Below are 16,478 nucleotides of genomic sequence, written 5' to 3'. Positions count from 1 at the left end.
ACTGAATTACCAAAAAATGAAACAAAAAATTATATAAACATGCAACATTCAAGCATACAAAGGCCATAAAGTTGCTCTGTGCAATTCCTCTAAAATATTTCTTTGCTTCCTCTGAATTTTAGTACTGTCTTAATCGCAGAATCAGTTTCAGACCAGTACTTGCCTCTGGACCACACTCTAAATGGATAAGAGAAACTTGAAAAGTGAAAGCGTTGTGTCATGAAGGATTCATGGGCTGGAAATGACATTTGGGAACCAGGAAAATACAAGTCCTTATTTGCTGCCTCTGGAGTAACAGCATGTGAAAGGACTACTAGAGAGGGTTCAGAGGGGTGTCACAGGAAATGAGGTGGTTTTTTATTGAGCTGAAGAAATAAAGGGGATTAAGCTTAAGAATATGTGGAAGTATCTTAATGAAAAAGTACTTTCAAAGCCCACAGATGGCAAAAGTACAAGGGAGGTAGTAGGTAAGAGAAAAAGCTAAGCCAGAAGACTTTAGTTGACTTTAGGGGAGTTGAATATAATATAGACTGTTTTCATTGAGATTGCTCTCAAATTAATCACTGCTAAATGGTTTGGATGATGTTCCTGGCCTTGCATTTGAACATCAATAAAACAATTTAAAGAACATTAAAAAACAAGTTTTTTAAGTGTAAATGATTGACATCATTGAAAAACTAGGAAGAGAACTGTCCCAACTTTCCAAAGCTTTCATTACAGTAATCAACAAATCAGTCCACAAGTATTTACTCGTTTTCTATGGAGAATACTAATCATATTTACATATTCAAAGATAAGTAGAGTCTTATCTCTGAAAGAGAATGACTTTTATGTAATACTCAACTTGTTGATGCCTCCATTTGTCATACAAGTTCTTAGTTTTTCTCCTGTTGTAAAATTAGAAGTTGGAGTGGCTTCTGGTAGGCTTTAACAGTGTTTGAGCAATACTCATTATACAACAAGAAAATTAACAATGAGCACTTAAGTAATGACAGCTCTATTGGGATTACGACACTTTTAAAAGCAAACAAACAAAGTTTGTAAACCAAGAAGAGGCATCTGTGATTCCAGGAACAAAATAACTGAAAAAGAGCTTAATAAATGATTGAACTGTGGCTACCATCCAGTGAGTACTGATACTATTTCCTGAACTCTGCTTTTTCATAATAGTATTGGAAGCATCTCTATCCTTTTGTGCAATAACTGCCAACTTAACATTTAGGTTATACTGTTGTTTGTTTATGGATTTTGAGAAAATCCATTGAAGTTTACTTAAGAACCAACTCATTACCATGGTATTATTTACTGAATTTTGTTTTCCTGACCATTAGCTAACTACAGGGTTCAGCGTTACAAGGTTATAACTATACAAAAAGGATCAAAATACCACATCCTAGTAGTGGTATTACCAGACAAGTAAAGTCATCATCTTGGAAATAAATGCCTTTGCAACACTGAAGGGATTATATAAATTGAATAAGCTAGATCCGATTTTTTTCGTGTGGTAATTTTATAATTATCATTATTTTAAGTATTTCAGTTATAAAATATTGTTATACATTTACTTTTTGGTTACTCATATTAAACTACAGAAATGCAACAATTTTCTGATAAATTCATATCAAAACAAAAATACACAACAGTTCTAGAATTTTTATTATTGAAATTGAAGAGAACTATTAGAATTGTAATCTCAAATCTATTTAAGATTTTAGGTGACCATCTTAAACATGTGGATACTACCACCAAATATTGTTAAATTTTATACCAACATACCAGGGGTGCCAAAAAAACATATACACGTGACTCGTATTCATCTTTCGTTATCAGTATATATTAAGTATTACAATTTTAATATAGTTTTTTCCTTTCTTAAAATGTGTATACATTTTTTTGGCACCCTGTGTATTTTTAACTCAGCTTGAAAGTATTAAGTATAATTATGAATCCATATAATTAACAATTAGTAATATAATTGATGTCATACAAGAGATGTGAGATATAATAGCCTTGGTGTTCAGATTGCCATTTTTTCTTGTTAGACCTAATGGCTACCCCAGCCATTGAGATCCCGAGAAACTGGTGGTGATGGTAGAAGGGGTGCCTTTTCCCAGTACAGCAAATACTACCAAAATCAAGGGACTATGTGGCTTTTATTTTTGGCCCTCCAATTTTTTGGCAACCTATTTAGATTACTTCCGTGGATTTATCATCCTACCCTTCCCTTATTTTAGCCCCCCGCCCCGAAAAAGGTGCTTATGGCTAGTTAGAATAAATAACCAGAGAATTAGGATGCTAGAGAAGAGAGATCAGAAAGGGATAAGTTGAACAGAAAAGTGTTATGTTAGTTTTGACTGACTTTTGTGTTCAAGGAAGTGTTAGTTGCATTTAAAGGGCTAAAAGGGGGGAGACATCAGGAATATATTGAATTTTTAAATCTCTTTTAGATTCTACCAGCTCAAATGTGTTTCTACCAGCTCAAATGTTAGGAATCATTTCTAAACATGTTCTAATTAAAATCCAGAAGAGGTGATTTAGTACTTTGTTACTCAGTAACCACATTTGGTAGGTTAGCAGTCTCTAGTTATTAGATGCTAATTAAATAAAGACTGTTACCAATTTACTTTAAATTTACCGAATTTAGTAATTATTATCATTTACATATTATAAACTTTGGGCAGAAATTTCACTGCTAAGGAAATGTTTAGGAATTTGTGTACTTAATTTTGTTTCCTGTCAACTGTTCTAGAAAATCACCAATTTTACAAATACCACCATGTTTCCCCGAAAATAAGACCTAGCCGGACCATCAGCTCTAATGCGCATTTTGGAGCAAAAATTAATGTAAGACCAGGTCTTTTTTTGCTATAATATAAGACTCGGTCTTATATAACATAATATAATATGAAACCGGGTCTTATATTAATTTTTGTTCCAAAAGACTCATTGAGCTTATGGTCTGGCTAGGTCTTATTTTCGAGGAAACACGGTAGGAAAAAGATATATTGAAAGTTAGAGGAAATTGGAAATTAGAAGGAAAAAAGTTTCATTGGGTATTCAGTTTGAAACAAATGAAAACTTACCACTCCAGTCAGTCAGTTTCTGTACTGCAGGAACTTTTTCCTGAACAGGAAAAATTGCTTTTGGTCCCTTGAAAAACAATAGAGGCTTCTAGCCTCTATTAATATAGTAGTATAGTAATAATACTATACTATATAGTATATACTATATACTATATAGTAATATAGTAATAATTACTAGCAGAGTAATTATTATCAATCATACCATCCCTCAAAAACCAATTATAAAATGGGGGGGGGGTGAATGCATGAACAGCAGGTGCACAGGAATGCACAGAGGTGGCACAGTGATTCCCTTGGCGTCATGCACCGAGGCGCTCTTGCTGACTCAGGAAGGTCGAATCCAGGCAGAGCCGTGGTTTTGCTGCAGTAAAGAAGAAATTTAAGTCTAGGTATTTGAACCAGCTACAATTTGCCGAAGATAATATTAAATAAGAGGAACTGTATGTCTCTGCTTGGAAAGGGTGGAGGGGGGACACCAGTTAGCTCTGTGGATTCGCCTCCATCTAGTCCTTGTCCAGGACACGTGCTGTCATGCCCCTGGTCTACATGCATGTGGTGCAGGAGCACGGCCACAGCGCTAAGTCAAATGAGAGGTTGGAGTGGGCAGGCCTTGCTGAGCACCTTCAGCGTTCATTTGATTCTTCCTTAGCGTAAGGACTAAGCTCAAATGCAGCGCTGTTCAATAAAACGTTCTACAATAATGGAAATGTTTTCTGCGTTATTCAGTTTAGTAGCCATGCACTGTGGTTTCTGAAATTAAAACTACTGACAATAGAATGTATTGGTGAGAAAGTGCAGCAACCAAAACTCTAATAGAAGTGTAAAATGGTACAACCCAAACTCTAATGGGAGTGTAAAATGGTACAACCAAAACTAATGGAGACCATTTCATGGACAGTGTAGATGCCTGGCCACTGCACTGTACACCTGAAGCTGAAGCTGAATAATACCAAATGTGAACTATAATTTAATATATGTAGTCACAGGATGTAGGGTACAGCATAGGGAATAGAGCCAGTGGAATTGTAACAGCTGTATACAATGTCAGAGGTAGTAGATTGGGGGGCGGGGGGTTATCACTTTGTGAGGGGTGTAAATGTCTATTACATTGTTTTGTTCACCTGAAACTAATAAAAAAAAATAACAAACACCTAGAACCTAAATCGTACACAAACTGATCATTAATAGTCCTGTAAACTGTGTGAATTAGATTCAATGGAGACACTGGTATTTATATTGTTATATATTTGCTAATTATTGTTTATTTCTATTGTAAAGTTGGCTAAGTAGTCAATAAAAAAGAAAATGCAGAGAAAAAAAAACTAACGGAAGTGTAAAATGGTGTAACCAAAACTAATGGGAGTGTAAAATGATACAACCAGTTCTGAAAACTGCTTGGCAGTTTCTATACTATATATACTAGGATAATATCTACTTGGTGACGTAGGAATTCCCTTTCTAGGTATTTATCCAAGGAAAACAGAAACGTGTATGCTATAAGACTTTTAGAAGAATGTTTATAGGAGATCATTCATAATATCCAAGTACTGAAAACAACTCAAGTGTCACTTCATTAACAGGAAAACAAACAAATTATGATACATTGTTTAGTAGCATATGCCTTTAATTTTATAAGGAAAATAATATGGAAAAAATATTTCTTCAAATGAAGTTTACAATCATTTATTTAATAAACATGCACTAGATACCTATACTAACAGTTTATACAAAGGAGAAATAGATGTATTTGGCATTTTCATATGATGACCTGAAATTTTACACACAGTATATTTTTGTATATGCATACAGAAATATATATATATGTTAATATACTAATATGGGTATATAAATGTGTATGTGTATATCTGTGCACACACATATGTAGCCTTTGTAAGACCCATTTAAAAGAAAACACTTCCGATGGTAATAAAAGAATGGTTATTTTTTGTTTTGTATTCCTACAAAAGAACATTATGATTTTGAATACCGTATGAACTCTAGAATGTGCAATTAAAAGGTGAGAAATAATTGCCTAGGTAGTTTCCATTAATTTAGCATATACTTTGTTGGGTATGAATGAACTGAGTTAAAAGGTAATTCTATATACTAGCTAGTCAAATGTTTCATTTTGATCTATGTTGACTATTTCCTAATACCAGATCTATGTACTAAAAATATTATCTCTATCTCTAGTTGCTCAAAGTTCATATTTTAAAATGTCATTATCATTAATTTTTTCTGTAGTTCTGTTTCCTTTTGCTGTTGCACATATCTGTGTATACTATGTATTTTGTTGATAAATTAAATTACACTGTTTGTATTTGAATCCTACTTATAGTTGCATGACTTTGAAGAAGTTATTTATTATTTTCTGCTTCCTTCTCTGTAAGATGGGATAATAATGTGTAGCTCATAGGGTCCGTGTGAATATTTACTGATTTAATACATACTAATTTCTCACTGAGAGTTGATTGACTATCATTAATAATATGTGTGTTAACTTTTATTCTGAAATAGAGACGCAAACCACGGTTTTTTAAATGAGTAGCTTCTGATGCATACAGCTAACATAATTATCTTAAATAGCATTACAAAAATGATACTTTAATAGCATAATATAGCATACTAAATAAATACCTGTATACATGCTGATACCTTTTTAAATAATTGTCATGTTTACTAATGCTTTTACTTTGTGGTTTCAAATGTTTCTTTAAATTCATCTTTTTAAATAATAGCTTAAATGAGTATAAAATACTGTATTTGTTATTAAACCTCTAGTTATTACTTTCTAGTTATTACTCTAGTTATTACTTTTTATTAAGTATATGGTGTTTTTAAATGTTTCTGTACAATTAAAATATATACCTGTAAATATATAGAAACATGTCATTGCCTGACATGTTGCCTGGTGGATGCTGGTATATTGCCCAGTGGATGGATGCTCAATGATATTCACTGAATAATTTATGTTTTACACACACACACACACACACACACACACACACACACACACACACCAGCTGCATCAGATGTGGTTTTAGAGAGTCATTCACATGATTATTGTTTTTCTTCTTTAATCTTTAGTATTTTTAAACCTCTTCGTATTGTATAAATATCCCTTTAAACCAAGTTGTTCATATTTTGCCAGGGCTTTGAAGAAATAAGTTACCTTTTTGCACTTGAAAACTCTTTATTCCAGTTTATTGGAATGTCAGAAAAGCATTCTAGTTATTATTTTCAAATCTAGTGTTTTAAATCTAGTTATTATTTTTAAATGAAGTGATTTTTAAAAAATTTTCTAAATGAAGAAAAATAAAAACTTATTATATAATCCTAAGTAATTCCAAACATCTGCAGTTCCAAGTACATAATTCACATTGACACCAAAGTTTAGTTTTTATTTTGACTGGAGGAATCTGGTATTATTTTTTGTCTGCAAAGGAAAGAGTTGTATAGCATCCAAGTGGGAAGATGTTTGATTGTAATACAATCAAAATGATTTGTGACTGAAAGAGAATTGTAGAGGAGGAGAAAACAGCAGCTGTTAAAAACTTAGACAATATTAGAGAACTTTTTGTTAAAAAATTAAAGCATGTTATCTTTCAGAAAGTAAACATAAAGTAAAACAGAATCATAATGTATTGTCAGCTTGATGAAATTCTTCAGAATTCACAAGAGGAAATTACTGGTGAAAACAGATTTTTGTAGTAAATATGGGTCAGTTCATTTTATAAAAATTTGCTATCGATTTTTTATGTTTTATATGTTAATATATGTTTATGTGTTATATATGTTTTGTTTTTATATGTTGTAGAATTAGTTTTGTTTGTTTAAAGAGGCAAATTTAATCTTTTCTATCAATGAGTTTAGAAAGCATAGGAGTTATGAACCTATGATTTGTTCACCTTGCAGCAACTATCCGTCTTTTAAATCTATATTTCCCCACTCACTCCTTCTTATATTATTTGCAGGGAAATAACAGACGAAATATCCTTTTGACATGTAACTTTTGTATATTTTTTTTATAGTTTTATTTTATTTTATTTTATTTTTAAAAGATACGGACTATTGTTTAAAACATAAACACAATACCATTATCACCCGAAAAATATGAACAATAATTCTTTAACATTGTGAAACATCTAATTGGTTTGCAAATTTAAATAAGCTTAAACGTCATAACCTTTTCCACTTTGTTTTGAATCTGTGTCTAAATAAGAAACTCAGTGCAAATGATTGAATTGACTCTTAGTTTTAGCTTTATGATCAGTTTTATTTATTTTTCAATTGCAGTTGACATTCAGTATTTTTTAAATTAAATGTATTGGGGTGACAATGATTCGTAAAATTACATAGGTTTCAAGCGTACAATTCTATAACACATCACCTGCAATATATCACGTGTGCTCACCACCAAATTGATTCTCGACGCTTTATAGATTCATTCCCCTTCTATTTTTTCTCTCAGAATTTATTTAATAAGTCTTAATAAATTTTCTTTAAGAGTTTTCCAGTTTATTCTTTGCATCTCTGTAGTGTCACTGAATATATCCCTCTCTTCTCCTGTAAATATGGCAATTGAACCTAGTGGTTTGATCAGATTTAGATTTGTTTTTATTAGCAAGACTGCCTTTCAAGTGGTTTTATGTTGTTTCATCTGGCAACACATGTTGGGCTGTGAATGAACTATGGTTTCAGTGGATCTCAGTGTCTAGATCTCTTAGTATATTAATGGTTTCAAAACTGTGATGTTATAACATTTCCTTCTTTTAAGCTTGAATACATCTATAGGTATCATCTTATCTATTGTTTGATTACCTGTTGTTTAAGTTGATATAAGAAAGGGTGGATAAATTCTTGGCTTATTATATTCCCCAACAATGACAATTAGGTGTTTAAATTTTTAATTATAATTATAAACTCAATAATTTGAACATATTCTATGTGTCTCAATATGTTGCAGTTACCATCCTTATTGATGTTGAAATTGTCTTATCTTTAGCTAGTGGGAAGCTTTTCAAGTTGGCTTCTGAGTCTTTGTGAGTCTCTTTGATAGCTCCTCTGTTTTGATAGTTAATATGAAGCTTCTGCCAGGGACAGATGTTCCTGGGTTATATCACCTTTCTTGTCCCAGATCTGGAGTCAGCCATATATCCATGGAGTCCTTTAGTTTTAGTCAGAAATGGTACTTGGAACCCCCAGTCTAGGTGCTAGGAGTATTCATTGCTACTGGATTTCCAATAGGCAGAACTAGAAAATACACACACACACATTTTTTTTTTAAAGATAAGGCTCTGTAACTTCATACTGATACTTTAAATTCTGAATTAAAGGAGGTTTTAATCTTTCGACTTTATCTTTTGTGGTGAGAATCCTAATTCTCAAGGATTCTGACAATATACAGATAGCAAGCACTTAAGTTCAATTTGAGTATTAAAATTTTTTAAAGTATAAAAGACAAAAAGAAAACCACTAGGTCAAATTCATGTATTAGAACTCTTAAAAACATTAATATTTGGCAGAATATGAACAGGGAAGATACTGTATTATTTTAATTGTGTCAGTTCAAAATGAAACTATCTAAAACCATATATTACTTGATTTAGGGACATAAGTCTTCTGTAGCATTTGTCTTGTTTCTTTTCATTCATTATTGTAGGGAGTATCATTAAACACCTGAAAGTGTAGCCCTTTGGGACACTTGCCGCTTTGAGTGGTCCCTGGGCCTTATCTGCTATGGCCATGGAAACTGAGCCTGGGTATGTAATGTGGATAGATGCCCTCAGTGTGCAAAAATAGCTTTCCTGTTCTTAAGCTCTACTTATCTCTCTGGTTACAGTATTTCATTTGAAAATTGGCCTGGTAGTACCCTCTCCATCCTTTCAGAAAGAATGAAAGAACATGAACTGATGAAACAATCTAGGATTGAATCAATTTAAAGAAATCTTAAATATAGTTAAATAGAAATCCAAAAATATATTTGACAAGAGCATTTATATGTGTTTTTATTCAGTTGAAAGTTAGCGTTGGCTCACCACAGTTTTGATTCCTAGGTCAAGTTAAATTTAAACCTCATGAAGAAATGAAAATAAACATTTATTTCTTGAGCTAGAGTGAGTGAATTCTTTTTTGTGCATCTTGTAGCTAGGAAAGAAGTCTGTCTCCTTGGGTCATTTCTAATGTACTGGAAATACAAAAAATAGGTGGTCAGACAACTGGTGACCATCTTTCTCACTTTCCCCAGATGCTTTCTATGATCTTTCTACCTTCATTCCTTTTCTCATGTGTTCTTCATCTTTCTCCTCTTTCAGCTTATAAAATCTGCTAGATTGTGATGCTTACTGCTATGTCTTATTTTCACATGTCGTGATTTGTGTCTCCATTAAACAGATTTGTATTTGGATTTCATTGTGACCAAATATTCTAATTGTTACAAGCTAAAAAGGAATCAATACAAAGTTTAACGTGTAAATCATGAGCCCCCTCCAAATAAAACGCAAATGATGTCACATCACAAAGGTTTCACTCGTGTAATTTTTAAAAATGTGATAGGTGAATAAAGGCACATAACATGGTAGAGTAGACATGGCAATGTGAAAGCACCTGCTGCTATATATTATATTTGCAGAACTTAGTTTCAGCAAGACTTTATCTACTTTTAGTTAATATTAATTTTAAAAGTTTTGATTTTGTGATTATTATTTAATTTATAAGTGTGTTTTGGTTTCATAATTGTATTATGTACACTGAAGCATTTATACCCAATTTTGTATTTGTATATAAACATCATTATATAATTTAAGTCAATATCAAGTGTCTGATATTCTTTTTGTGCAAGGGATTTGTATATTAAGCTTGGGACATAATGATACAGACCCCGGAATATTACAGAGGTCAGAGACAGAATCAGTGTCAGAGGAGGAAGAAATGCCAATTTGAATTCTGACTGCATCTTGATTATAGCATAATAATGATTTTTAGTTCATTATGACAACTAGCCATTTGTCAAATAAACTAGCAGTAACTTGGTCTAGCTCTTGAATTGATATTATTCCTTATTTACTAGTTGCTACTTAAATATCCTAATTTAAAAATAGGTAATTAAGGAGGATTTTTAACTTCTTCCTGAAAGATGGGATCAGTATTTCATTCTTTTAGCCAGTGCCCCATGTATGTGCCGATGGTCCTGATCTGCAGCATAATAGTTTATATCCTGCACAATTACTGTGTAAAATGTTTGATATGTTCATATTAAGATGTTCTATGCAAATGGAATGATATTTCAGTGATTTTTTTAACATAGATAACTTCTATTAGCCCATTCATGCTTTTACTGATAATTTCCTTTTACTTATAGTCTCATATTGCTAGTAGTCTCATATTCCCATATGTTTCTTATCATTCGTTTTACTTAAAAATCAGGTTTAGTCAAAAATAGAAATTAAAAAGACTTCTTTCTTTAGTTGTTTTCCAAGTCGTAAAGCACTCTGTGGTTGCTACCTTTTTCCCTATGCAATTGTTTCTTTAGATACTTTTAAAAATCTGAAAAGTATCTTAATATATCTTCTTATGGTAATTTTAATCTTTAAAAAGTTAACGAAAATTCAAAATAGAATACGTTTTAGTGTATTTAGAATCCAATGTGATTGTTAGAAGAATGCTTGTAGTCAGCCAACAGGTATATAATGAAAACCATTTGATTAACGAAGAAAATAATTTTAAATATAGTTTGATCTTAATTCTTTTTAAAAATAGAATTTTCTAATTCATATGGTAATATTTAGATGCATAAAAGATAAACTGAAAATTGCAACTGACTAACCAGAGTACTATAAACGTATTTTGTTTATATTCAACATTACTTTTAACTTAACTATTCTTGTTGCAAAAGATACCTTGTCTTTTAGAGATTACAGTGGTATTATTGACATTAATTCATGGGGCTTGGTGAAAAAAATGCTAGAACTCCTTTACTTAATGGGATTCTTCCCCCGTGGCAGTGCAAACGGCTGGAGCAGGAGCTTCGTCGTTTGAAAGAGCAGAACCAGACTTCAGCAAACAACACGAGACATCTGACTGCTGAAAACAATCAAGAACGTGCTCTGAAGGTAAATCTCTGTTCCTTCTTGCAGGCAAATTAAGGTTGTAAGCCCTTGGTGCCAGCTTTCTGCGCTGCATATATCAGTTGTGTACATTTCAGCAGAAGTGAGCGATGGTGTTTGCCAACAACCCCTTCTTTAAACACAGATACAGCATCCTTCTGCTATGGTATTATTTTATCTCGTGTACGTGTGTACATGAAAACAACATATTTTCTGAATTTTGAGTGGTGCTCTGTTAATAACTTTTGGTACATGTTCATTCAGTGTCTGATTTTATAACGTATCGTTAGCTTTTGTAGTTGGTAAGAAGTGGCCACACTAAAAGGAAAATAATTAGATCATGAGCGTTTTCTGCCCATCAATATTTATTACAGTAATTTTTTAAGTGACTTGTAATATTAGTAACCCACAGAACTGACATTCCTTGAAAGGCATGGGAATATGTTTGGGAATTGAAATAGTGCTTAAAATGTTATTTATTACCAAAAAGAAAGGAAAAAAATGTATTCTATTAGAATTTGAAACAAGTGTACATTTCACGACAAGGAGTTCTGTTTCATTGTAATATAGATCCAATCATCATGAAAAAGGACATTATTTTGATTCTAATTATATTTTTTTTCCTTAAGATGCTTATGACTTTCCATTCTCCTTTTTTGTGTTTGCCCCAGTTCCTAGCATACTGCTGGTGACCTAGTAGTGGTCACTGCCCTCAAGATGCTTACATTCTTATTAACAGGTTAAAATTAAAAAAAAAAAAATCCATGGGAAATCTGTCATTGTTGATATGCAGGAAAAAAAGATGTGCTATCTAGAGAATTGTATGCTCCTTTGTTGTCTTGAATTCAGTTTTTGTTGCAAATTACAGAAGAGCATTATGGCCTTGGCCGTGTAACTCACTGAGCCAGATGCATCAACCAAAATTGAGTAAATGTTGGCATTTTGATATGGAAGATACTTTTAATCTATCTGAAAAGTGTGAGATTTGGTTGAAATCAGATTTTTCTACAAAATGTATTTAGCTTCATTTCGAAATTTTTAGTCAGTGGTAGGCTTATAATAACTTTGTTATTATTGTTTAATGCACTTTGTCTTCTTTTTTCTCAAATTGATAGACCAGAACAAAAATGGGAAAGAAGACTTGTAGATTACTGTAGTTATTGATTAATTACCCAAGGAATTTACTCTTGTATGAGTGAAATTAAATGTAGTATTTTTTAAATGTGTACTCGCAAATTGAAAGTAACATTGTTTTAAAGGCAGCTTTAAAAACAGGGGACCAATCTCATAGTCTATAAGATAGGGCTATTTCCATTTAAAACAGAACTTAAATGAAAATTCTAGTTTGTTAAGTACATAATGATTGCATAGTCTTTATTCAGGCATTTTAGGTTGTGTATTTATGTTAAATTGAATTAAATGGCAGCTGCTATTTATAGAGAGAAATAGATGCACATTTTTAAGAGGTTATTAAAATTAGAAGGCAAAATGTAGACCAAAAGAAACCTGGAAATTCAAAAGAAAACCTAAACCCCATAAAATAGAAATCTCTGTAAACCGAGGACCATATAATTTAAAGTAATATATAAACAAAACTACATTTTTACAAAAAAATCTGAGGTTTTGCAGAAAAAGATAAACAACTACGTTAAAATTTTTTCTAGTTGTTTATCTTTTTCTGCAAAACCTCAGATTTTTTTGTTGTCTTCTAATCCTTCATCACTTTATCCATTAACTAAGCCAACTTCCATTTTTTGTAGACTTAGGATGGGAGGAACAATTAATTTTTTTAAACTCTCTCATCAATATAATCTTTGTAAGGCCCCGGTGTTCATTTCAGTTCTTCTTAAAATGTCTGTTTTGCGTAACACTGGCTATGAATAATATTTTAGTTATTTTGTGCCATATTTACTCATGGGAAACCTTAATTTTATTATGAAAATTAGGTCATTAATAATACATTAGCTTTATTCTAAATACTTTTTAAAAAATTTCTTACCTGTCAGGGATTTTGTTATTTAGTGCCTTTATTATTGCGCTCTATATCTTCAAGTTGCCATATAAATTATGAATAATAAGTTTATTACCAAGCTCTCTGATCGATCAATCAGCTGTTCCTCTCCTTTGTGAGTACTAATACTCTTTGTTCACAATCCACTTACAAGTGTCATTTCGTTTGTTTACTAACTGACTTAATATTTAGTTGGTATATAAATGAGCTTTAGGAAGACTTTTTAAAAAGAATCACTTTTTGTAAGAGGTTTCGGTCTATCAAAAATATTTCTAGTATTTTATCATAAATAGCATAGTTATTAATATTGCATAATGAAGGAAAACTTGAATAGGATGAAACCTAAAAATTTATATTTGATTGTGTAATACTGAAATTCCTAAAGGAAACAGCCCTAGTGATATGTTTGGGAAATTTTTCTGTTAATGGTCATATAGTACATAGAAATTTCCAGCTGATGATTATGGAAAATACGATTTTCCAATTTTCCAATTTTCCAATTATCACACGAGGAAATACTTTTTAAATAATCTTGTGTTATTTGAATAATAATGTCTGTTTATTCTAATATCCAGAAAGTTCTTTCTAAATTATTTTTTGATGGTAGAGCATAAAATTGGATTTTTGGTGATTATGCATTATTTATGAAGTAGCATGGGATTATATTGGCTAAATTTGTTAGAATTACAGTGTTTTACTAATTCTATAATTTTTGCACTGTTCTCTAATAACAAGTAAAATACAGTGGTGCTTATAGGATGAGAGGTTGAATTTATGCCGATGCTGCTCTATATACCCTGTGAGTTACTGAAAAATAAATAAATGAAGCTTTTTATTTAAAATAAATTTTATTCACTTATATTAAATTGGTTTCTTAAAGAACAAAATTTTGGACATTTAATGTTTTTAAAATAAATTTAGATTAGCATGCACACATTAGATTTTATAAGAAATTTTATATACTCGAGGTCTGACAGGTTTGCAAAGTCATCCTAGAAAAAGTGCTACACACCTCACTGCTGAATATCACTACAGTCACCTTTGAAGTACTCCCCTTGGGAAGCTATGCACTGACACCAGTGCCCAGTGCATCCTTCAAAGCAGTTTTGGAACTCTTTTTCTGGAATGGCCATCAGAGCGGTCATCGTATTACCCTCGATGTCCTGAATGTCATCAAAATATGTTCCTTTCAATATTTCCTTCCGGTGAAGAAAGAAGTCATTGGGGGCCAGATCAGGTGAAAAGGGAGGGTGTTCCAATACAATTATTTGTTTACTGTCTAAAAACTCCCTCACAGACAGTGCCCTGTGAGCTGGTGCATTGTCGTGATGCAAGAGCCATGATGAATTGTTGGAGAAAAGTTCAGGTGGTCTGACTTTTTCACGCAGCCTTTCAGCACTTCCAAATAGTAAACTTGGTTAACTGTTTGTCCAGTTGGTACAAATTCATAATGAATAATCCCTCTGATATCAAAAAAAGGTTAGCAACATAGTTGCAACAAATTCACGAACTTAATTGCCCGACTTCACATTTATTCCTTCTCTCCCCAGTACCTGCCTACTATTAATCTTTTTCTTTTCTCCGTAGTTTTGCCTTTTCCAAAATGCCATATAGTTGGAATTATGTAGTACATAGCCTTTTCATTGGTTTCTTTGACTTAGGGATATGTATTTACAGTACCTCCATATCTTTGGATCACTTCATGGGTCATTTCTTTTTAGTGCTCAATATTCCATTTTTGGGATGTACCACAGTTTATTTTTCCCTTCATCTACTGAATGACATCTTGGTTGTTTCCAGATTTTGGCAATTATGAATAAAGCTGCTATAAACATCTATATGCAGGTTTTTGCATGGACATGAGTTTTTCAGCTCATTTGAGTAACTACCAAGGACTGCAATTGCTGGATTGTCTATAAGGAATATGTTTAGTTTTCTAAGAAATGTCCAACCTGTCTTCCAAAGTGGCTGTACCTTTTTTTTTTTTTTTTCCAAATCAGAATTTTTATTGGAGAAGTAACTTGGGAGCTTCCCATTAGTAGGATACTTAATTCTTTAACAGCAATATTATTTATTTTTTTGTTTAACGTAGCATACATCTCCATTTATTTAGGTCTTCCCTAATTTCATGAACAATGATTTTCAGTTTGTATTTTACAGATTTTGCACATTTTCTTGAAAAGTATTACTAAATTTTATATATTTTATACTACTGAACATGGAATTTTAAAATTTCATTTTTTATTAAATATATTGGGGTGACATTGGTTAGTAAAATTATATAGGTTTCAAGTGTACAATTCTATAATACATTATATTGCATTGTGTGTTTACCATCCAGAGTCAGTTCTCCTTCCATTACCATATATTTGACCCCCTTTACTCTCTTCTGCCATTCCCCCGCCCCCCTTACCATCTGATAACCACTAAACTGTTGTCTGTGTCTATGAGTTTTTATTTCTTTGTTTGTATTGTTCTTTTGTTGTTATCAGTTTTATATCCCACATATAAGTGAAATCATATGGTTCTAAGTATGACAACATGGAAGAAATTGCTGAATATTGGAAGAAAATCTCTTAAAAACAACCATTAGGAAAAAACATATTTACAAAGGAATATCAGAAAGACTGACTTCTCAACAGTAATACCAGTAATGAAATGATATCTTAAATACATTGAGAGCAACAAGGGAAATAATTTTTTAAATACCCAGGGAGGAAGTACCTGTTAAGAGCAAAAGTGAAATAATAGGTAAATACAAATCTTCAGTTGCTTTCTATTGTCTATGGACTATCATCCAAACCTAAGTGTGGAATTTAGGACTCCACTGTAGTTTTAACCTGCCTTTTCTTTCTTTTTTTATTTTTAGAGCCATTTCTCTCTCTCTGGTCTTGACAAAGACCACTCCCTACCATCCCCCACTACGTAGAGTTTCCTAAATGTGTCATGGTTTTAAATTTACCTCATCTTATTTCTGTTGTGACTTTAATTCTGTCCGTGATATTACTTGATTGCTTACATGTCATCTTCCCTAAATCAAAAACTTCTTGAGCATAAGGGATCATAGGTTTTTATGTTACTTTTCTCTTGGAATTTAGTACATTGTTGAACTCATAGTACATGTGTGATCAGTAAGATTTTTTTAAATCAAATTTTAATCTATCCTAATCGAAGTCAACATATTTCTTGAATTATCTACTAAGTTCAGGACATGGAGGACATGGAATTCTGGTCTAATATTGCTTCATGGTCACTAACTGTGCCCAACCAAAACTCCAG

General features: G+C 32.1%; 1 protein-coding gene across 9 annotated transcripts in view; it reads left to right on the top strand.

Annotated features, from left to right (window-relative positions):
• Positions 1–16,478, top strand: part of MIPOL1 (mirror-image polydactyly 1) — a 256,929-nt gene that overhangs the window by 103,966 nt on the left and 136,485 nt on the right. For 6 of the 9 annotated variants that reach the window (XM_081047457.1, XM_081047456.1, XM_081047455.1 and 3 more), the window contains one exon: positions 11,087–11,194. The exons of the other annotated variants lie outside the window; for them this stretch is intronic. In XM_081047457.1, coding sequence (XP_080903583.1) covers positions 11,087–11,194 — 108 coding nt within the window. The remainder of the gene's footprint in view (positions 1–11,086; positions 11,195–16,478) is intronic. 9 annotated transcript variants of the gene reach the window in all.

Source organism: Rhinolophus hipposideros (assembly GCF_964194185.1).
Source record: "Rhinolophus hipposideros genome assembly, chromosome: 5".
Classification (NCBI taxonomy): Eukaryota; Metazoa; Chordata; class Mammalia; order Chiroptera; family Rhinolophidae; genus Rhinolophus; species Rhinolophus hipposideros.
Note: the sequence above shows the minus strand (reverse complement) of the source record. Positions and strands in the feature narration are given on the sequence as shown.